The sequence below is a fragment of the Mus caroli genome, unplaced genomic scaffold (assembly GCF_978045245.1).
Source record: "Mus caroli unplaced genomic scaffold, Mus_caroli_1 scaffold_4, whole genome shotgun sequence".
Lineage (NCBI taxonomy): Eukaryota > Metazoa > Chordata > Mammalia > Rodentia > Muridae > Mus > Mus caroli.
In genome coordinates this window covers 153,858,948-153,883,119 of record NW_028227259.1, presented here as the reverse complement: position 1 = coordinate 153,883,119, position 24,172 = coordinate 153,858,948, and the positions used below count along the sequence as shown (strand labels likewise).

The 24,172-nt window shown below is 45.3% G+C and overlaps 1 protein-coding gene across 1 annotated transcript in view; it reads right to left on the bottom strand.

Annotated features, from left to right (window-relative positions):
* Positions 1–24,172, bottom strand: part of B3glct (beta 3-glucosyltransferase) — an 84,443-nt gene that overhangs the window by 4,204 nt on the left and 56,067 nt on the right. Inside the window, exons 9-14 of the mRNA XM_021163494.3 lie at positions 22,121–22,240; positions 18,620–18,689; positions 12,756–12,869; positions 11,617–11,716; positions 7,616–7,735; positions 4,012–4,156 (exon numbers count right to left, since the gene is read on the bottom strand). Of these exons, the coding sequence (XP_021019153.1) occupies positions 4,012–4,156; positions 7,616–7,735; positions 11,617–11,716; positions 12,756–12,869; positions 18,620–18,689; positions 22,121–22,240 (669 nt within the window). The remainder of the gene's footprint in view (positions 1–4,011; positions 4,157–7,615; positions 7,736–11,616; positions 11,717–12,755; positions 12,870–18,619; positions 18,690–22,120; positions 22,241–24,172) is intronic.

Here is a 24,172-nt window from a genome sequence, read left to right as displayed (position 1 = left end):
GCTGCAGGCCTTTTTGGCATTAGGTGCTGTTAAGACCTGGGCTCAGCTGTCTCTGACTAACAAGCCATCTTCATCCCCTCTGCTTTACCTGGAGGGAGCACACCACCTCCCCAGCCCCACCAAGAGAAGAGCGGGGCTCTGTGCACAGAACACCGCCCACACTGAACCACTAACCTACTTTGCTCTCTCAAGTTCCGTATGTATGTCAGGCTCCGGTGACACAACAGAACTAGGAAATCTGCCCTTGTCCTCAAAGAGCACACAGCCTGGTGGCATGCAGCAAAGTCTCACCTGACCAGCATATATTCACCGTGGTATCCCTCACACACACACACACAATAAGTAAAGACACATCTTTTAAATGATTATCTCAGAATAACGTTTTGTTTTGTTTTGTTTTGTTTCGATTTTTGAGACCGGATCTGTCTACATAGCCCAGGCTGGCCTGGAAGTTCCTACGTAGACTGGGATGGCCTTGGATTTTGAGATCTGCCTGCCTCTTCTTCCTGAGTGCTGAGATTTAAAATGCCCACCATAACAATTGACCCAAGGTAAATGTTGATCCATATTGCAACTACTTCAATTTAATATTTAGTAGTGACTACGGGAATCTCAAAGCAGAAAGGGATATATCTTCGACTACTTTCCCTCAAACTCCACACTTATTGCCTTGAATTTCTCTTGATTAATTTCTCAAATGCTTTACATCCTGTGTTCCACACTTTTTGTCCTGGAGACTGTTCAAGCATGGCAATAAACATAAAAGGTTTCCTCAGTAATTCATATAAGTTGGTGGTGTGTGATATAACTTCTGGGAAAAAATTAAAATGAAAAACAAAAGGAAGAAAACGTACTTCCTAGGTCTCTTCCAAGAAACTGCCAGGGCTGTGCAGGTGTGGGCTGTGCAGGTGTGGACTGTGTAGGTGTAGGCTGTGCAGGTGTGGACTGTGCAGGTGTGGGCTGTGCAGGTGTGGGCTGTGTAGATGTGAGTTGTGCAGGTGTGGGCTGTGCAGGTGTGGGCTGTGCAGGTGTGGACTGTGTAGGTGTGGGCTGTGCAGGTGTGGGCTGTGCAGGTGTGGGCTGTGTAGGTGTGGACTATGCAGGTGTGGGCTATGCAGATGTGGGCTGTGCAGGTGTGAGCTGTGCAGGAGCTGAGGTGAGGTATTCTCAGGGCCTAGGTTGCATACCTAGGTGAGGCTTTCAAAGAGAAAACATGAGTTCCCTGTAGGGAAAAGCGGTTTAATTCTGATCCCAACGCACAAACAGAAAGGGTGTAATGTTATTTAACGTCACCGTTCACATTCTCTGAAACTCAGAATAGGAAGTGCAGGCAGAATGAGACATGCCCCAAAATGACATGGTTGCATCATTTTGTGTTCAAATGACAACGTGTTCAAAGGCAAACTGAAACCAGACACAATCCTGATTGCATTAATCAAAGTGTCAAGTTTCCATCATGCCCTTAATTTGTCTATAAATTAATATAGTCATTTGTGGGTTTTTGTTTTGTTTTGTTTTTAGATTTATGTATCTCATGTATGTGAGTACACTGTAGCTATCTTCAGACACACCAGAAGAGGGCATCAGATCCCATTACAGATGGTTGTGAGCCACCATGTAGTTGCTGGGAATTAAACTCAGTACCTCTGGAAGAGCAGTCAGTGTTCTTAACCACTGAGCCATCACTCCACCTTTAGCCATTTGTTTTATATTGCAACTTATTTAGCTTGTAATACTAAAATCAATTATTACAATGATATGTAACACACTTTTTTAGACTCTTTTATGTGTATGAGTGTTTTACTGAAAGCATGTATGTGTATCTGTCTTATGGTGTTATTGCTGTGAAGAGACCCTATGACCAAGGCAACTCTTATAAGGGCAATATTTAATGGGGGCTGGCTTACAGGTTCAGAGGTTCAGTCCTTTATCACCATGGCAGGAAGCATGGCAGTGTCCAGGCTGGCATGACACCGGAGGAGCTGAGAGTTCTACATCTTTTCTGCCCAGGGTGGACCTTGTGCATTGGACCTCAGAGCCCACCCCCAGAATGACACACTTCCTCCAACAAGGTCACGCCTATTCTAACAAGGCCATACCTTCCTGTGGGCCAAGCATTCAAACGCATGAGTCTGTGGGAGCCATTCCTATTCAAACCACCACATATCACATGTATGCCTAGGGTCCATGGGGGCCAGCACTGGATCCCTGCAACTGGAGTTAACAAATGATTGTGAGCCACCACATGGGCACTGGGAATCGAACTTGGGTCCTCTGCAAGAAAAGGACAAGCTTCTCAGATAGGGCCCTGGTGACACTGACCTAGGGGTGACATTTGTATGTTTTCATCTTGTCTTCCCCAAGCCGAGACCTCTCTTCTGGACAAAGCTTTTTTTTTTTTTTCCCCAGGGAGGCGCATACTGGTAAAAATGATTGTTCACTGTAACCAAGTTAAAGGGTGGGGAACAGGGAGGATGGCAGAGACTTTGGACATGAAGGACTTGTGTCCCGTTATTCGTATTCAAAAAGTATATATAGCAGGAGAAAAAAATTTAGAAATTAATGCTTCTAAGTTTATCGTTAGTTTTTATTTGATGTCCAGAGTCCCAAAACCATTATTTATTTTTACAAATTCTTGTCCGGTTTAATATGTGTATTTTATACAGTGGTCACTGAACATGGCATATTGCCATATCCATTAGTGAAATATGATTTTGGGATGGGTGATCTAGGCCTATGATTTTACAGTGACCTACCCTGACAGAAACAGGGGGGCTGGCCAGTGCGGCCTCTGAGGACGCTCTGAGTCCCTCTCCCCACCTCTTACATACGGGGCATCTGAGGTGTGGGTACCCTGTCTCAGATTCTCTCAGCACAAACAGCATGGAGATCTGGGTTGAGACATTACAAATGCCAATTCCACTTCGAATCCAACCACACTCTAAAAGATGCTCAAGAGAGCAGTGTAAGTTGGGGGCGCAGGCTATAAACCCTCTGTAACATCAGGAAGGGTTCAGATTTACTGTGTGAATCTGAGAAATCAAGAGCTTTTAAAGCACGAGGAACAACACATAACTAAAAATGATCGTTTCTGAATTATCTTCAAAGGATGATGACTCCAGGATTACACTATCTTTCCGTCTTCCTAGGAGGAAGAGGCTGCTATAGAACAATCTAATCTTCGTACGTTACTTCCCTTATACACAAGCAGCCTGCGTCATTTTTCCATGAGTGAAACATGGAGACATAGAGTCCGAGAGGCAGGAACAGAGAGTAATTCACTTTCTGAGCTATCGTAAAGATAGTGTAAGACACGAGCTTAACTCGAGGCCTGGGCGCATACATGCCTTCCACCAGGGTCCACGAGTGAGGGCTCCCATGAGCTTCCTCTCAGAAAAGCTCTATTCTTAGCCCCCTGCACATTCCTGGACACAGGCGTGAGTTCTATCTTCATTGCCAATGTTTAGACGCTCTTTGCTGTGTTCAAGTTGTTTTTCTATAGTGAGATTCTGCCATGCTCAATCCTCATATTGCTAGGATTGTAGATCTAAAGTGCTAGGATTTGCTATTTATTGGGAAAGAAAGAGAGGAAGGGACAGAGGGAAGGGGAGGAGGGAGGGAGGGAAGGAAGGGAAGGAGGGGGGAGGGAGAGAGAAAGAAAGATCAAGAGAGGGGGAAGGAAGAAAGGAGGGGAGGGAGGGAGGAAGCAAGCAAGCAAACAAGCTCAGAAGGAGGAGCTGGAGAGATGGCTCAGCAGTTAAGAGCACTGGCAGCTCTTCTAGAGGGCCCAGGTTCAATTCCCAGTACCCACAAGGCAGCCCTCGACCATCTAATACTCCAGTTTTCTGACCTCTGTGGGCAACAAGCATGCACATGATACACATACATACAGGCGGACAAAACACTCACACATGTTAAAAAAAAAAAAAAAAAGATAATATTCCCCATGGAACCTGCCAGCATCTTCCTTAAGATTTCCAAAAACATGAGAAGAGAAACGTGCTCTCTCACCTGATGGAAGAGGGGGCTGTGTGTCACGGGGACCCCCAGCCCACTGAAGCACATGCCCAGAACCATGTCGTCCGGAGCGTCATTGCTGTAGCATCGGCAGCTGCTCACGAGAAGTCTCCGGATGGCTTCCCTGCTAAAGACCATCCTGGCAGAAGCAGACAGAAGCGAGGATTAGAGTGGTGCTGTGGAGCCCACTTAACCTAATGGAGGGCTTTGGTTTACAGGCTGAACTCCCGAGAGGTACTGACGGAAACTTCCACTGACAACTGGAGAGGGCAGTTTTGCAAGCTGTATAAAAGCAAACTCACCTTAAGAGACATTTACCTCCCAAGGAAACCCTTTTATATGTATCTCCTGTAAACAAACACTATGTTATTTTTCTAACATTACAGTGTTAGTTTTCGCCAACTTGACAATCATCGGGAAAGACACTAGAATCATCTGGAAATAGGGAACCTCACTTGAGAAAATGCCTCTATTAGTTTGGCCAAGAGACCTATGGTCTATGGCCATTTCCCCAATTAATAATTGATATGGGAGGGTCCAACCCACTGTGGGTAGTGATGTCCTGGGCACTGGTCTTGGCTGTATCAGAAGTCAGGCACAGGAACAAACCAGCAAATGGCACTCCTCCATGGTCTTACCCTGACTTACCTTCATGATGGACTGCAAGGTATCATGAAATAAACCCTTTTCTCCCAAAGCTACTTTGTGTCATGGTTAAAACATGTGTCATATTTAATCACAGCAACAGAAAATAATGCAGGGGTGGACAGACAGTGTTTTTCTGTTTTGTTTGATACAAGGTTTCTTTGTGTAGCCCTAGCTGTCCTGGAACTCACTCTGTAGCCCAGGCTGGTCTCGAACTCAGAGATCCACCTGCCTCTGCCTCTCAGGGGCTGGGATTAAAAGCATGTGCCACCATGGCCTGGCTCACAGCCTGTCTTCAACAGTGCTATGACACCATTTGACCTCGTGTGTAGTACTTCCTGGTGGAGTCTCAGCCCACTCTGGTCTTTCTGTGCTCCCCCTAGCCCCCAGCATCGCAGGCAGCAACATTTCTCTCATAGAACCTTCTCGGCTTCCCTTGATAGCAGGATTCTGGATCCACATGACATCAGGGAGCCAAGTCTGAGGGAGACTGTTTGCTACTGCCCCTGCCAGTCTGTGCAGCAGAGGGGGGCATGGAGCCAGACACACAATCTTATCGGCTGTCCCTAGGTGTACCTTGAATGGAGTATCTGAAAATGAGACTCTGCAGCAGCGATGGGAATTGAACTAGGTCCTCTGGAAGAGCAGTCAGTGCTCTTTACTGCAGAACCGCCTCTCTAGCACTTAACCTGCTATATTAAGAAAGAAAGAAAGAAAGAAAGAAAGAAAGAAAGAAAGAAAGAAAAGAAAAGAAAAGAAAAGAAAAGAAAAGAAAAGAAAAAAGAAAAGAAAAGAAAAGAAAAGAAAAGAAAGGGAAAGGAAAGGAAAAAAGAAAAGGAACAACAGCAAAAACCCAAACAAACAAAAAAACTTGATTCTTAAGCCAAATTCTTGGAAACTCCTAAGTGGCCCTGGACAAGATACACAACATTGTCTGTACTTTTTATCAAACGCCCCCCTCCCCCCACCCCATGGGATCAGTTCACGAAAGGTCACTTCTGGATCCTAGTGAAGGAGCTTTGAAAAACCGAACCTTGCATGACTCATGTCATCTATGTGGAAATTAAAGGACAGTGTTCACACATGTTTACTGACTTGCTCTCTATACCTTGAAAAGCAATGAGTCCCTTTGCTACAAAGTGGGGCCATGATGAGAAACAGGACACAGGTGCTGTCTACAAATAATTCATAACTTATGCAGGAAGCAGCGAAGTAAATAGGCAATTAGACTGTAACGGGTTGCATAATGTACGGAGCACCCAAGCGCATTAGAAAAGAATCCAACCCCGACTGCTGGGCTGTGCAGGGCTGCTGGCAAGCAGGCCTGGTAAATGACAGTGATCTACACAAGTCTTCAGGGAGACCCTAAGACACAGGGAACTGGGAAGAAGAACAATGCTTTTCAGAGAAAAGAAGAAACAATGTGTTTCTGGGAAATTGCAACAAGCTCAACCAAAGAGTGCATGTCTAGGAACCCTGGATAAGCAGAGGGTGCTACACTCTGGTTCTGAGACATGGAGAAATCAAGTTAGTTCTGGTTAGGAAGCTTCCTTTCTGCCTGCTACAGGTTTTTAGGGAAAAAAAAAAAAAAAAAAAGCTGTTGCTCAGCCTCTCCTGTTTTCTGTGTCAACATAGATTCTCCCTCAATGCCAGCTCTTCTGCCTCGATGTCACCAGCAGGCTGCCACGGGGACTGAGCACAAGGCAGGGCCACGTTTTTGGACTTCTGAAACTGTCAGCTAGAGAAACCTCTTCCTGTTAAAAGTTACCCAGGCTCAAGCATTTTGTAATAGTGACAGGCAAAACAGACAAAGACAGAGCCATTCCAAACCAAGGTTTCATTAAATAGGAATGAAAGGCCCTAACCCTTCAAAAGCTTATAAACATTATCTAACACTGCTTGGCACAGAGTGACCATAACTGTCTACGGCTGACATCCAGTTAATACCCTCCTCAACACCCACTAGTAAAGGCTGCAGCAATAACAGAGGAGATTAACTGCTCGATTGATTTACCCATAAAAAATCAAATTAAAATCTTTCCCCACAGAGTTCAGGCAGGTGCTTCATTTAAAACGATTGATTTTTAACTATTATTTAAAAACCTATAAATCCTATATAAATATTACTTAATTGCCTAATCTAAGATTCTATACTCTTCCTTCATCAAACATGATTTATTAAGCACTGGATAATTTAAAATTTTAATGACTTTTTTTTCTGAAATTGAAATCCATAAGCATTTTCTTCCATCTAAAAAGGCAATCAAAACTAGTTGGCTGTTTAGAATCAAGCATTCTTACAGGGAGATTCCCACCACCACGTACTTTGACCTGAACTTTGTAGTATTTCTTCAAAGAATAAAATAATGTTTACAATGAATTCTGTTCTTGTTTCCAAAATGTAATGTTTATTTTTCTGTAACAGAAGTAACCATTGTCTAAAAAGAATCCAAGTGCCAGAACAGACAGACTTCAGAACCACAGACCATTTCTGCCTGTGCAGAAAGAAAAAAAAAAATCTAATGTTCAAAGTACTTTTCTGGATTCAACCAACCACAGGTGAAAAATATTTATTGTCTATATCCTTTCCATCATCCCAGAAGTGACACAATATAAAAACTATTTCCAGCTAGGCATGGTGGCACACCCTCCCAAAGCCAGCATCACTCTGAGGCAGGGGGAGGAGGAACTTCAGGCCAGCCGAGGATACACTGTCAGATCCTCATCTCAGAAGGGGACATTCCATAGCATTCATGTTGTAATGTGTTAGAAATGATCAGGAACTGATTTAAGGTTTTCTGGAGCTTCGGCACAGGTCACACTGCCATGTCACATTTTACCTAAAGGCCTTGGGCACCTGCAGGGGTTCCTGGACTCTTAACCCTTAAGGGATGAATAGAGATACAGAGAAGACAAGAGATGGCTGTGTCCATAAGCCACTCCGCTCACTCACCCTCCTCCTCCTGTGACATAGCTGTAGCCGCCTGTGCCTAGGCCGTAGCCATAGCGCTCTCCCAGAAACACAGGGTCACTGGAGTCATAGCAGCTAAGCAGGTGTCGGAGCCTGGAGATGCTGAGACACAAAGAGAAGGCTTATTTAGTTCTGATATGGCTTCAGAATGAAGTATTTAGAGGTGAAATCCAAGTGTAGAATAAATGGATTTAAAAGAAAAAAACTCAAAATATGAACACGGTACATTAGAATAGGTGTCCTTCATCCAATTTGAACTCAGCCATGCTGGCCCCAGGTGCCTCCCTGGGGGCAGCAGGTGACAGGTGACTGACTGAAGGTGCTCAGATGGCTGTAACTCTCCTCTATCAGGCTGTTCCCAAAGTACAGGGTGCTAAAACCTCACCTCTCCTCAAATAGACTAGGGCTGTTTTAACACTTGAGAAACACAAAAGAGCTTCCGAAGGCTTGGAGGGGGCAGGGATGGCAAGGTGGCAGGGTGGGGGGGGGTGTTGTTCTGTCAGGGTGGGGCTGGCAGGTGGGAAGAGACCTAATCCAGAAAGGTGTCCCCACAAATCCTTAGAGTAAGGCCAGCCAGGTCTACACAGTCAGTTCCAGGTCAGCTACAGAAAAAAGGAGGGAGAAGGGAGGGGGACAGAGATAGGGAGGGGAACCAGGAGAGAGACAGAGGTAGGACAAGGTAGGGAGCAGGAGAGAGAAAGAGAGACAGATAGAGAAAGGTTAGGGACTGAGAAGGGGGAAGGGGGGAAGAGGAAAGAAAACCCAGGATAATCCTTAGATGCCTTACAGAGGCAGAAGAGATTTCCAGGTCACCCACCAACAAGCCTTAACTTCCCCTTTTAGCACTGACCAGTGATCCTGAAAACTAGTTTCTGAATGACCCATAACTTTGGGTTAAAATCTTAACGGACTAAGTTTCACGATGCCTCTGAGTCCCACAGGCTCACAGATGGGTGTCACAGGCTCTGAGTAGAACATAGCGTTGCAAGTGGACAGGGAACAGCAGGTGTCCCAGACAGTCACTGTCCTCTGCTTGGGGAGAGTGGCGGTGACACGCAAGAAGGACCCAGCTTTCCTAGCTGCTACCCGAAGAAAGAGAGAAGCCAGGAGAAGCAGGAGCAGTTTTACCTTATAAGGACAAGACAGAAGCAGCCACACCCCTCCCTGCGCACGAGCGCAGGCTCCAGAGTCTCACGCATTTGCAGCCTGCTGCACGTTGTAAGACTGTAAATAGGTTTAGAACGTCTGGAGGCCAAGGCCTTTGCCGAGGCTGGCAGTTTCGAGTGAGCATAAAACACGATCCCTCTGTGTTCTGCTGTGGTTGGCATGGAGGTTAAACATTCTAAGCGCCTAATTTGGAATCTGTCTTCAATGAGCGGTCTGAGGAATTCATCTGCCTGGAGAGAATGACTGCATTTGCTGACGGAGGGGCTGTGCTTGAAGATCTAGGGAAACTGAAGTTTCAGTGTGGAAAAGACCAAAATCCGCTCCCCCCGCACCCCCCCCCCCCACCGACTTTCCAGGGCAAAACAGGTCTACTTCTTGAGCTAAAAAAAAAAAAAAAACGAAAACCAAAAACAACAACAAAAAAGGGGGGATAGAGGTGGATCAGCATGGAGCACTGGCAGCTTGTGTGGAAGAGCCAGAGGGTCAATCCCCAGTACCCACATGGAGGCTCACAACCATCTCTAACGCCAGGAGATTCAGCGCCCTCTTCTGGCCTCTCCAGGCACTGCATGCATATGGTACACATACATACATACATGCAGGCAAAAAACGCTCATAGGCATAAAATAATTTATTTTTTAAATCTTAAAATTAAAAGAAATAGAGAGAATTGTTTTTCTCTTCTTCCTACATATTGTGAAATTATCAGTTCCACCTACGGCATTCAGTATTTTAAGGTTAAAGTGATCTAAGGTCCCTCTGGGCTTCTTATACCACGAATGAGTCTCATTTTCAACATACTGCTGAAAGGCTCAGGGACCGCAAATGTAGTCTGATAATTATCACCCACTTCGCATTCACTAAAGAGTAAGAATGTGGGTGAGTCGGATGGATTTCAATTCCATCTAAGGGGAATTGGCCCAGGAAAAGCATTTCACTTAACAATCTGTTTCCATTGCAGGCTTTTCTGAGTGTCGGGCATGTTGAGGAAAAGCACGTCCCTGCTCCCTAACAAGGACCACCAGGCTGGATGTGTGCAGCGTGGCAGTGCTGGCAGATCTCAACGCAGAACCCCAACCTTTCAAGGCCAGAGGATGCTGCATCCTGGCCTATTATGGTATTGTATTTTATAATTATAGAAGAGTTACAAACACAGGATGAGAGCTCAGCTACCCTTGCCCCAGATTGACCAATTCTTCCCCATTTACTATATAAAGCCTCATTCACAGGCTCTCCTCCGTGTATATCAAAAATATAAATGTATAACATGTATACTTTTCCACTCTCCTGAAAAAATGTACACTAATTCTCCTAAAAGTGCATATATCATACCCTTCCCCAACCATTCCAGTGTATATTTCCTAAGGGCAGAAAAGTCCTCAGCTTCAGGAAATGCAACAGTTGACATGGTAACTTTCTTTAAAAATCAGCCATTCTGCTCCTACATATTAAACCAAGAGAAATGAAAGTACAATGTCTACACTGAGACTTCTCTATGCAGATGCATCGTGGTGGCTGGAGCGATGGCTCAGCAGCTAAGAGCACCGGCAGCTCTTACAGGGGACCGGGGTTCAGTTCTCAGTACCCAGATAGCAGCTCGTGAGCACCTGTAATTCCAGGTCCAGGAGATCTAATGCCCCCTTCTGGTCTTCACGGGCACTGCACCCATGTGATACACATACATAGATATAGGCAAAATACATAAAATAAGATAAAGGGACCTTTAAAAAATATATAGTAGGCTCAATTATAATAACTTGAAATCAAAACACTAAAGCAATATATTTAAGTGGCCTACTAATTCTAATTTTTATGAACTGACGTAATAATGTCAGCTACAGCACCTCCTGCCCTGACCTAGTATTTTTCTTTGGCTTGTAATTACTGCCTTATCTTTGAATTCTCAAACTTTTCTTCTGCGATGTCTGATTTGCTGTTAATCCTGTTCAAAAGGTTTTTAAAATCTCTGATAATAGAGTTTTCATGTTTATAAGATTTTTTCATACCTTCCATGCATCCCCTTTGAAAATATGAAATAGAGTTGTGATTACTTAAAAACAGAATAATATATATATTATATATATATATTATTATATATATTATATATATAATTATATAGTTATAATATATATATATATATATATATATATATATATATATATATATATATATATAGTAACTAATGGCAAAAGTACCAATTCCGGACAATGTCACTCACTGAGTTATGGTGTCTCAGTCTGCCCAGTGGGAACAGATACCACGCCCAGCTCCACAGAGTGTCCACTGTCATTCCCTCTGATCATTTTGGTGGGATCTGTTCCAGCATGGAGAAGAATCTACTGTACTGAATACTTAATGCCAGGGTTGTGGTTGGAAGTCTGTCTGTTTGTTGTTGTTTGTCTGTTTGTTGTTTGAGACAGGGTTTCTCTGTATAGCCCTGGCTGTTCTGGAACTCACTCTGTAGACCAGGCTGGCTTTGAACTCAGAGATCCCCCTGCCTCTGCCTCCCAAGTGCTAGGATTAAAGGCGTGGGCCACCACCTCCTGGCTTATCTGTCTGTTTTCTATTTATGTGTCCTACAACAGCCTTGGTCTCCTGAGACTCTCAGCCCCACCTCTTTAATGCAAACTATGTAGGTTCCAGCCAGTCCCTCTTCCTAAGCTTGGTGTAGCCAGAAGGCAGTCAGTGGGGCAGTGACCTGCTTCGTGCTGCCAAATGTTCAATATCTTAAAACCACCTCATCCCTGCCACTCTGTCACCAGAAGCAGACATAGCTATCATCAGTCAGTCCCGGGATGAGAGGGACTCTTACCTACCTGATTAATGTGTCATCGTCCACAATGACTAACCATGAGATTTTGTCGTGACTGTGATTCAAAAATTTTTCCAAAATGGCAAAGGTTTTTCCACAATGACCTAGGGAAGGTGAGGAGAAAACTAGCAATGTATTATTTGCTTTAAAATATGTAGCATCCATTTAATTTTTTTTTTCAGTCTTAAAGTGGCAGAAGAGCCTGAAGGTTGTCATGCACAATAACGGGAAATTGTTCTAGAAATTAGCCTTCAGTAATTTCCATGTAAGCTGAAATAAGCCCTCTCCTCCCTGACTTTTGGCCACGGTGTTTTGTCACAGCAATAGAAACTCTATTTTATGTATATGAATGTGGTTCTCTTCAGACACACCAGAAGAGGGCATCCGATCTCATTACAGATGGTTGTGAGCTACCATGAGGTTGCTGGGATTTGAACTCAGGACCTCCGGAAGAGCACTTAGTGCTCTTAACTGCTGAGCCATCTCTCCAGCCCCTAAAAACTCTAAGTAAGACAATGTCTGTAAGCCCAGCACTTTGGCGGGTGTAGGAGGATCACAAACTCAAGGGCAGCACAGGGGCTTTAAGGCCAGCCTGGGCTACACGAACTCTTTCTCGAAACCAAACCACTCTGAAAATGTCTTTCACTAGTAAACAACCTGAGAAGCTGATAAAGTAACTTGGTGCCTCCCATTCCAGCCCTGAGGAACTGTGTGGAGCTGGGAAAACCCAGTGCTAAGGTGCAGCCCATCTCTCCTAAATGGCAGAGTGTCTGTCTGTAACCCAAAGCCCCATGTGAAAGCCGGTATCTATCTAAAGATACTCAGAGAAAGAAGAGAGAAAGAAAGAGAAAAAAAATTAAAATAAGAAATCCTAGCTGGGCGGTGGTGGCGCACGCCTTTAATCCCAGCACTCGGGAGGCAAAGGCAAGAGGATTTCTGAGTTCGAGGCCAGCCTGCTCTACAAAGTGAGTTCCAGGACAGCCAGGGCTATACAGCGAAACCCTGTCTTGAAAAAACAAACAAAAACAAACAAACAAAAAACCACAAACAAACAAAAAAATCCTACTACTTAGATTTCAGTTTATCCTGACTCATTCATAAACAGTATGGGGATTTTAAGTCAAGAGAGGATTAAGGACTCACCCCTGTCTGTATTGGGAATTCCCAAATCCACGGTGGGGATGGCGGTTTCTGCATAGTCACTGTAGTATTCGATAAGGCTGGCCTGTGCCGCCCATGTCTGCTTTACGATGGGTACTGAATACACCACAGAGGGGACAATCATAGCCATGATGCAAAAAGAGAAACAAAAATTCAAATCAGCAGTGACCCCACAGAGAAGCGACATTCTTTCTCATTGCCCCAAGCCTTGGTGCTTGCACCCGAGGGAACGCCAGTGCCCTCTGCTGGTGAGCAGAGGGAAGAGCACTCTGATTGAAGGGCTACTGTCGGTTGAGCCTGGGGTGCACATCCCACCTCACCTCCCCATAATAAGACATTGGTCAGATAACACTGCTTTGTTTAAACGAACTGTGAATCATGTCTCTTCTCCCCAAAAGTTAGTTCATTTAACTCTCCAATAAATAGACTCTAAAGATATTTCTGGAAGCTAGAGAGATGGCTCAGTGATTAAGGACACTGGCTGCTCTTAGAAAGAGCCTCCAGGTTCAGGTCCCAGCACCCACATGGTGACTCAGAACTACTTACAGGTGATCTGATGCCCTCTTTCGGCCTTCTCGGGCAGTGGGTGTACATATGGTACATATACTACATGCAGGCAAAACACTCATACATATAAAGTTAAATCAAATTAATTGAATTTAAAATGTATTTTGTGTGTATATGTGTGTGTGCATGTGTGTGTACATGTGTACATGTGTGCATGCACTGTGTGAGTGTGTACACATATCAGCAGAGGCAAGAGAAGAGCTTGGGGGGACAGTCATCTCTCTCTCTCTCAGCAAGGCCTCTCTCACTGAGCCTGGAGCTTATGCTATTCAGCCAGGCCACACGTTCAAACATATGCGCCAATGGGGCAGACTGCCCATCCAAACCATGGAGAAAAATCATAGTGAATCCTTCTCTCAAGGACGTGTCCCACAGAGGTACTTTAAATTGGAGCAGGGTAAAAGTTTATTCTTCAAAAATTATTATTCAAAGGATGAAGAGGAGGAGGAGGAGGAGGAGAGCTCCCAGCTTCACAGGTAGCATAAATCTTCTTAGGGCTTCCTCGAGTCGGTGAGACCCCTCATTGTAAGGGACATCAGAATAACCCATTTTTACCCCCTGAGAATTTACCTGCAAACCTGTCCCCTGTTACAAGGGACATTTGAACATTTTATGAATGTTCAGTCCATTCATCAGATGTGAACGTGCCAGGAAGTCAAGAGGGAAGGGTTGTTTATATTCTGAGGAATTTGCTGGCAAATGGACCTTTTTCTCCAGGCTCAGGACGGAGAACAAAAAAGGGCAGTCGGCTGGTGTTTGTGGTACCCCGAGAGTGTTAGAGACGCACACACGTGAGTATTCCTCATCTTTTGCAAAGTGGCCCTAAGCTTGCCAAGCATCCCTCCTGTCTGATCAAAAAAACAACATCTGGGACATGGTCCTCCATTTAACAGTCACGTGACTCCCTCGGCCAATCACCTCTTCTGACCAGGGTGGCGGGAAGCAGGTCGGATCAGCGTTGTACCCGCAACCTTTCATCAGAGATGGCAGCTTCGACACACCGTATAATGAAGCCGCCCATTGCCTCCCGGGACACAATCACAGCAGTAAAGATCACACCTAATAGATTTTATCTATTTTTTTTTAAATCGGGAAGCAAGACTGTTGTTTATTTTTAAGAGCCAGATGAAGCTGTGAAAAGAAACTAAAGGCTGAGAAGTCTCACTTAATCTTTTTAATTAGAGGGAGCTCAAAGAAAAGCATCACATGTTATCTTATGTGATGGACGCACACTGCCTGCTCTAGGAACGTGAGACACGCGGAGGCGACGCGGAGCAATGCAAAGAAAACACTTAAGGGGTTCTGACAGCTCATGTCGCACAGCGAGGACCCCTGGGCCCAAGAGGAAGTCATTGAGATGCATATTAAAAATCAGGGGTCTTTTCCCTACACACGTTTCAAATGGTGTCAACACGTATTACTTCCTGGAGCCAAAAATAAATAAATAAATAAATAAAATTCTTTTTGCTATGCCCTGTGAATTTTCTAATCTGTTTCTGTCGGACTCCAGGCAAATGCAGTAGCAGCGTTGCTCTTTCGTGATTAGGGATACAAGCAAAACGGTTATGATATTCAAACTTGGTCCTGTTATCAATCCATTGGGGCGACATAAAATGTGAATTCCGCATGCATTAACCCTTGTCATTCTATCCTTCTTCTTCTTCCACGGAGGTGACTTGGACATCATGAGCCGGGTAACAGCATGGCCCACTCTTGGTTTTTCAAAAACATACTTTCTTATCTGTTGTATTTTTCCTCCCTTTCATTGCCATTTGGCCTTTATTCCTTCACAGACTTCTACCCCAGGAGAGAACAGGAAAATGGGAACACCAGCCCCTATCCTGGTGTTCTGCTTGGACAGAAATTCAATCTGCCGAGGCCCCACCCAGTGTGTGCTATGGGTCACACGCAAGCTGACTTCAATTCCTTGCTACCCTTCCTCGTTGCTTCTGAAAAGGAAAAGCCTGCCTGCGCGGCTCCTGCCCATCGTGAGGCATCAATGTGAATATCGACAACAATTTATCAACTGAGGTCTGAAATATATGCAAGCAGAGTCAGGTTAGAGCAGAGAGCCCCGGTCCTGCCTCCTGACCCAATGGAGTAGCACTAGAGGCTCCTCTCCCTAAGAGAAAGCTGCTACTTCTTAGCCAGAGGAATGGAGAGTAGCTGAGGCTGGAGAGAGAAGCCTCCCTGGTTTACAGCGCTTGTTGCTCCTGCCTGGGTTCAGGTCCCAGCACGCACACGGCGGCTTTCAATCATCCTAATTCCAGTTCCAGGGCACCTGATGCCCTCTTCTGACCTCCACAGGCACCCGGCATGTGCACTATCCACAAATAAATGCTCGTATTCATAAAATAAATAAGTAAATCGTGGAATCCACCTCCGGGTGGAGACATGCCATTGTCTCCTCCGATTGGCTAGGTAAGGACCCACCCCTCAGTTAGACAGGTTCAACCCTTCCCAGAATTCCTGCCCCGGGTGCCTCTCTAGAAGTTTCTGCTGGGTCTGTCCGCCCTCAGACAAGTGTAACTTTTCCTTATTTACTGCGTTCCTTTTTCCAGATGCTGACTGAACCCCCAAGTATGCTTTCTCAGGGACTCGGGGTTTCTCTGGCTTTCCCTAAAACCCCTCCTGGTGTCTCCATGCCCGCTCAACTCCATGTGCCCCACATCTGTCAAGACTCGGTTTCCCTGCTTCGGAGTGTTTCTTTTAAATTCTAATTAAATTGTCTTGGAGTTTCTATTTAAGTCTGTTCTTAGATTTTTTTTTTTAAACTAATGAGACTAAGGATCCCAAGAGATGACTCTGATTACCCTGATAACATTAGATGACTGTAGCAAGGCTCCCCACATTTCGGGTACCCAGAGACCATGGGATGTGGGTCAGCTAGGTATTGGTCTCCTCAGCCCTCTCTACAAATTCAAGGGGATCGCAGTATTAACATAGCATGAGAAATTGTCCAATTACAATTAGATTGGTTGTTTTATACACGAGAGAGAGAGAGAGAGAGACAGAGAGAGAGAGAGAGAGAGATTTAGAAGCCATATGGTACTGTCATTAATAACTGATCAGTTTTCTTGGTGTTTAGACTTTTCTTAACAAGTTATTTTATTATTTTTAAAGTGTGTGTGTGTGTGTGTGTGTGTGTGTGTGTCTGCACGTGGGTAGGTGTACACGAGAGCCAGAGGTGTCAGATACCCTGCAGCTGGAGTTAGAGGCGATTGTGAGCTGACTGACACCTGGGAACCGAACCCAGGTCCTCTGGGAGAGCAGCGAGTGTTTTCAGCCTCTGAGTCATATCTCCCTAGCTAGACTAGAGTTTCAAAGGAGACTGCGCAGAGCCCAATGGGCAGGCTTTGTGTCCACCCACCAAAAGGAGGAACCAATCTGAAAAGCAGCCTTCTTCACAGAAGTTTAAAGAGAGCTCGCTGCAGAGACCCACATTTGAAAACATCAGACCCCCCCCACCCTTAAGTCTCAAGTCTCAGTCACCTCAGATCCAAGAAAAATGTTTGAGATTTGGTAATTTAAAAAAAAAAAGTTTAAACTCTGAATCCAAGTATAAAAGCATTTCATAGATATCTTTTTTAAAATTTTTTGATCTTAAGGAATTAAGAAAACCAAATTGTTCAACATTCCTAAGTTAAAATGAACAAACACTCATTTCTGTAGATTGTGGAAAATGCAGCAAGAAGGAACTTTAATTTTTCATTTCATTATTATCTGAAAAATACACTCCTCTTACTATCTACATTATTAATATCAATATTGCAAAAATAACCATCTGAGCACAGCTTCAAGATCAGCTAAATCAATGTAAATATTTTTCCTGCAAAGTAAAAAAGAAAAAAGAAATTTAGTGCAGTTTCCCACCACCTTTTTTCAAAAAATTTAAAGATTTATTTTTATTATATGCCTGTGCATTATGTGTGTGCAGTGCCCGTGGAGGCCAGAAGAGGGCACCAGAACCCCTCGAGCTGCAGTTACACAGAAGTGAGCCATTATGTGGGCGCTGAAGACTGAATGCAGGTTGTGTTTTTTACCTCTCCAGGCCCTCAAGGATATTTTTCACAATCACCCCCAAAAGCCCTGCCTGCCAGATTTAGATTAAATTTAGGTTAAATTTATGATAAATAAAAGTCTTATTTAAACTCCTTGATTGACTATTAACTGTAGGCCTCCTTGTATAATAAATATAGTCAGTCCAATTTAATAGGATTAGGGATTTGGCATGATCAATCCAAGCAAACCTAGCAACTCATTAACTCATTACTGGGTTTTAATCGGTGATGATGTCATAGGTAACCCTATAAATTCAAATTAGAATAGTCTTTTGTTTTACAAATATCTTCTTCCTTAAACTATAACCTATTCAGACTGCGCTACTGCATATACGCATACACACACACACACACACACACACACACACACTCACACACACACACACACATACACACACACACACACACGAATCTCCCAACACCCTATTCCCAGGACCATGACAGCTGTGTTAGGAAGCTCCCTACATTTAGGCCACGCCCTTTACATTTAGGCCACGCCCCTTACATTTAGGCCACGCCCCGTGCCACCAGTCTTCACAAGGAAAAACAGAAGTGCTAAAATGAGCTCATACAAAAGCATACCCAGTGCTAAGCACCAGCAAAGCGCAGATTCAGATGAGACAGGAAAAAAGAGGAATTGTGCCCATTTATATTAGGATGGGCCTTTTCTTCTTTTAACCTCATCACTTTAGCTAGCAAAGTTCTACAATGAGACACCAGAAATCTGCGTGCACCCCGGTGTTTCTATAAGTCGGGCCTCTATCTCTGAGGTGACTTTTTTTCCTCTTTTCCAAAGCAAACCCGTGACTCTTCATTAAAAAGTAATAACGTGTACACAGGGAATAAATATAAAAAGGATTATCGTTGTTGGTATTGTATTTCCTTGGAAGCCCCTCTGGTGGCTTTCATACAGCAGGACCCTTGACAGAACAGACTTCCACTTGCACGCTGTCTCCAAGGCTACCATTTTCAATATAAGGCGCTGATCTCCACAGTATTTAGAAGAGCTATGACCACTCATGCTTCAAGACAAAATGGCCTCTGCTAAGTGATCTCAGGGATTGGAGTGGCCCAGCGAGGAACCCTGATCTAACAGCCTCTTTCCCTTGGCATCCACTAAACATAATCTTCCCATCTTGAGTTTGCACCTGGCTTGCACTGTTTCACAGACATTTAGGATCTCGAAAGTTCAAGAAAAGGGAAAAGCCCCAAACATACTTCTGTCAGCATGAAATTTCTTGCACGTTTTTACTGCAACAAAAATCTCCTCCTTCTTTACCGGTATTCCCTAAAAAGTGGGGGTAGGGGAGAGAAAGAAGAAGAAAAAACATTACATACATTTGTAGGTCAGCATTACCCGGACTTCATGCCCACAGTAGATCTTAAATATAGTTAAAATAATCGATGCTATAGATATCCATTTCCATGGTAGTTTTAGGGAAGAAAGGGGACATGGAGGAAAACTGATAGTGTAGGCTCTGGAGTCAGGTGGCACAGAACCTGCCTCCCAGCTCCAACCCTGGACCTACGTGAGTCCAGCCTTGAACTTATCTCCCTCCCAAGCCTAAACCTACATCCCAGCTCAGCCCCAGACATGAATCTTAGCTTAGCCCTTTACCTATACCCCAGGTCAGCCCTGGTCTTGAATCCTAGCTCAGCCCTGAACCTGTCCTCCAGATAAGCCCTGGACCTGTACCCCGGCTCTGCCTTGCACCTGTACCCCAGCTGGGCCTTGCACCTGTACCCCAGCTCGGCCTTGCACCTGTACCCCAGCTCAGCCTTACAGCTGTGTCCTTGCACAGCAGTTGCAGACCAAGAGCCATACTTACAAGCCCCTTAAGCCCTCTGGACTCCCCTGGTCATTTAGAGATCAGGACTAACAGTCACCAGAAGGCTGCTGTCACTGCTACTTACTAAGCACATGGCAGGTAACTAACAAATGTGGGTTACTGTCTAGTCATGTTCTCAACTAGTGGAGATTTTGACAGAGGGAGAGGAACAGAAGGTGACTTCATGCAAGAGGGAGATGTCTGCTTCTCTGGGTCTGGCCATATGTGGAAGGAAGTCATACATGACTCCTTACTGTCTACTTGAGTTTAGGCCATGGATATTCTGCCCTCTGCTTCAAACCCTGGGTGGGAGGAAGCCCAAACAGGTTGAAGGAGGCACAAAGAGATTTGATGACAATGTATACCTTCAGGTTCTCCCTAGGGCAGCTCTGGCCCCACCTAATGGTTACACTTTTTGTTGCCCTCACACAAACTACAGTCACTTGAGAAGATGGCCTCTCAATTGAGGGTTTGCTTCCATCAGCCTGGCCTGTAGGACACTCTCTCAATTAAAGACTGATGTAGGAGGACTCAGTCCACTGTGGGCAACATCACTCCTTAACAAGTGGCCCTGGTTTGTATTAAAAAGCTGGCTGAGAAAGCCATGGAGAGTAAGCCAGTAAACAGTGTTCTGTCACGGTCTCTGCTTCAGTTCCTGCCTCCAGTGCCTGCCCTGACTTCCTTTCATGGTGGACTGTGATGGGGATGGAGAAGCCGAATAAACCCTTCTCTCCCCCACCTTCCTTTGGTCAGTTTGTCACAGCAACAATGAGCAAACTAGAACACACCTTCTTACGTGTCTTCTTGTACAACTGTAATAAGAGTCACAGTGAAGCCACCACTTAAGAGTTTGGGATTGGTTCATAGTGATGTACTTGTTACTCAAGATATCAAGAGCATTGCAAAGCAAATAGGTTTCAGGTCTGAAAAGACTGGTAGCCCATTGGGAACTGCAAGTATTACAAGTCCCCTCTATTGTCACACTATAAGGTGTATATGTGCAGTGTATGTATGTAGTGTATGTGTGTGCAGTGTGTGCGCAGTGTGTACAGTGTGTATGTGTGAGTGTATGCATGTGTGCATGCAGTATATGTGTGTGCAGTGTATGTGTGTGCAGTGTGGGTACATGTGTGTGTGCAGTGTATGTGTATGCAATGTGTGTATGCTATGTATGTGTATAGTGTATGTGTGTACAGTATGTATGTGTGAGTGTATGCAGTATGTGCAGTGTGTCAATGCAGTGTATATGTGTGTGCACTGTGTCTATGCAGTGTATGTGTGTGTGCAGTGTGTGTGTGCAATTTGTGTATACAGTGTATATGTGTGCTAAGTGTGTATGCAGTGTATATGAGTGAGTGTGTGCAGTATATGTGCATGTGTGTGCAGTGTGTCTATGCAGTATATGTGTATGTATGTGCAGTGTGTGTATGTGCAGGTGTGTGCAGTGTGTGTATGCAGTGTATGTGTGCCATGTGTGTATGCAGTGTATGTGTGTACTGTTGTGTGTGCAGTGTGTATGTGTGAGTGTGTGCAGTGTGTGCACAGTGTGTGTATGCAATATATGTATGTGCAGTATGTGTATGTGGTGTGTGTGTGTGTGTATGTGGTGTATGTGAGTGCAGTGTGTATGTATGTACAGTGTGTATGTGTGTATGTGTGTGCAGTGTGTATGTATGCATATGTGTATGTATGTGCAGTGTGTATGTGTATATGTGTGTATGTGTGTAGTGTGTATGCAGTTTCTCTGTACCTTTTAAGACAGTACACACAACCTTTTCCATAACTGACTTGAGAATAACACATACTGTGTAAGGTTACAGAATATATTGCCTTAACGAAAGAAAAAAACCCAAAGGTCAACGGTCTGGTAAGTTTCAGAGCCTTCAGCGTCGTAGTGGGAGTCAACCATAGATCTGCCAAAGATCTGCCATGAAGACTTAGTGTCTGCTCCATGAGAATCTGAACTGTGCCAGAACATCAAAAGCAAGATCACCTGCTGAGAGTGGTAGGGGCAGGCCTTGTACCATTCTAAGAACTGGCACCAAACTCCTATCACTTCAGGCCACTCCTTAGTGGACCTGGGCAGAGCTTCCCTTCCATGGCTTCCTGCTCTGCTAAGTGGTTAAGAGTGTTAACTGCAGTCTTGCTTTGGATTTCCAGAATATCTGGTGACCCTCACATAACACCAGAATGTAACATTCAGTTTACTTCCTTACTCTTTAAATGTAAAGCATATAAAGGGCTGTGACATGGCTGTGAGCAGCCGAGGAAGAGCGCTGCTAGTGTGATGCTGGAGCTGGGGGAGGGAGGGAGGGAGGGAGGGAGGGAGGGGTAGAAAGAAAAGAGCAGAGGGGGAAAGACAGGAAGAAGGGTATGAGGACAGAGGGGTAGGCTTTACAGGACAAAGGCCCTACTCAGCGCACCCACTCTTTCTGCCCACTGCACCCCTTCCTTTCCCTTCCCACAAAGCCCTGTCTCTCTCTCACACACACACACACACCACACACACGCACATGCACACCAGCTTTCTCTGAGACAGTCTCTGGGAGACAACACCCTTTCCACCTCCTGGTGTGCTGCACAGGCCCTCACATGACCTAGTCACATGACCCACTTGCTTCCCTCTAGCTCTCCTCTCCCTGGTACTGGCTTCCGAGTATTAAGCAGACAGACTTGGGTCCAGCAACACTGTCTCTTCGTGCATCCCTCATCTCAATACGGAAGAGGGGAATGGCAACAGTACTTACCTAGAAGGCACAGGCATGGCTTGGAGCAAAAGCTGGTTTATGTTTAAATACATAAATTGCCAGCACAATGTTATGTCCACAACAAGCAAATGTTGTGCACATAATAGGCACATCCTCCTCTGGACGTAGGTTTTCTCACTTACACAGAGCGGTAGGAAAGAATGGAACGTGGTGACGCAGCGGGGGTCCACATCTTCCGTACAAAACTCAGGCACAGGGGTGAGGGCCGGTCCTCCACCTTTGTCCCAGATGTAGAGGGCAATCTAGCTCAAGACATGAGAGCAGCGGAAAGAACAGAGCTAAGCCAAAACCACAGATATAAAATGGTACAAAATGTCTCAGGAGGCAGCAGGACATGCCTCCTAGAAAGAGCATTAGGTTGAACCATGTTGATATATTAATAGTCAACAGAAACTTTCCTCAGCTTTTGTGGGACCCTGAAAGGTAGCCTGGTTTCTGGTTGAGCTAGGTTTGAAACCCTGGTTACCCCACAGGTGACCCTGCAGGAGAAAACTCTGCAAGGGACAGTAGGTGCTTTGCCACGCTCCTGGACACCAGGCCCCTGACATGAGGCCAAGCTCTCCATAATTCTGTGGCCATCAGTCATGTAAAGGCAATGTCCCAACCTCCCCTCCCCCTCCCGCCACCCCCACAGGTAGAAAACATGGCCATAGGTCATGTAGCCTCAAGACAGATCTCCATTTTAACAATGTTTGAAGCCAATAAACTCCTCTTCCCAGACACTCCTCCCTGCAAAAGGCACTTAACACTTAACCTCAGGCCCGCCCTGAGAAAGTGGGGTACGGTTTTACTCAACACAACTCTGCCATGACAATAAACGCCTTAAAACCATGGACTGTCTCTTCTCATCGGGATCAGCTGTGGGGAGCAATGGTACAGGCCTTGGTCTAAAGAGCCGCATCTCCCGCAGGAGGCCTCTCAGAGCTCCTAGCCATGGCCACCACCAAGCCAGGCTGCCCACTAAACAGGACTCTCCTCCCCACGGGACCCAGCCAGAACCCTGCTCCCCGCTTTTCCCCTCCATCCCCGGATAGATCCATCCCGCGGGCACCCTTGCAGGGCCGGGAACCCCCAGTCGGTTCCATAAGTCCCCAGGGACCTCAGACTGTGCTCCCCCACCCCCTGACCAGTGTCCAGCAGCTTCTCCTAGCCCGACCCCTGCCTGCCCGGCACTAGCAAGGGGTAAGCACAGTCAAAACTCCCACATCCTGCATCCCACCTCCATGAGCGGCCTTAGCCCTGTGGCAGAGTGGACATAGGACTCCAATAACCCACAAGATTTTTTTTTTTTTTTTTTTTTGGTTTTTCGAGACAGGGTTTCTCTGTGTAGCCCTGGCTGTCCTGGCACTCACTTTGTAGACCAGGCTGGCCTCGAACTCAGAAATGCACCTGCCTCTGCCTCCCGAGTGCTGGGATTAAAGGCGTGCGCCACCACGGCCGGCAACCCACAGGATTTTTAAAGAAAGGCAACACCACATAGATTGATCTGACGCTTTATAACTTAAAAACAGTTATGAATCAATATTCATATATGTAAACAAAAAAAAAATCCAGAGATGACAAAAGGAAATCCCCAAAACAACACTAAAGTGCTTAGAGGAAGACCACAGAAAGTAACACAAGCAATGAGACCTCAGCTCCATTTCCCAGAGTCACCAGCAGTGACCTGGTTTGAATGAGAACGGTCCCCACAGGCTCCTATGTCTGGATGCTTGCTCCCAGTTGGTGGAATGGCCTGAGAAGGATTAGTAGGCGTGGCCTTGCTGGAGACAAGTTCCCAGAGTCTGCCTGTCTCTGCCTCCCAGCACTTGCACTGCCTGCTATACCAGGCTTTTCCTGTGGGTGCAGGGATCTGAATGCAGATCCTCACACTAATACAATGAGCACTTTGCCAACTGAGCCATCTGCCCAGCCCAAAAAAAGAAAACGTATTTTTTAAAAGTAAGTTGCAGTTTAAAAAAAAAAAAATAGTTTACAGTTATCATGCCCAACCTGTTCATAGAAACAATGAAAAATCAGGAGCTAAGCAGACACAATCAAGAGAGAGTAATAATTAATACACGTGACCACTCTTTGAGCTAGAGAGATGACTCAGCAGTCATGACTTTCTGCTCTGGCAGAGGACTGGGGGTCAGTTTCCATTACCCAACAGTGACTTAGAACTGCCCGTAGCT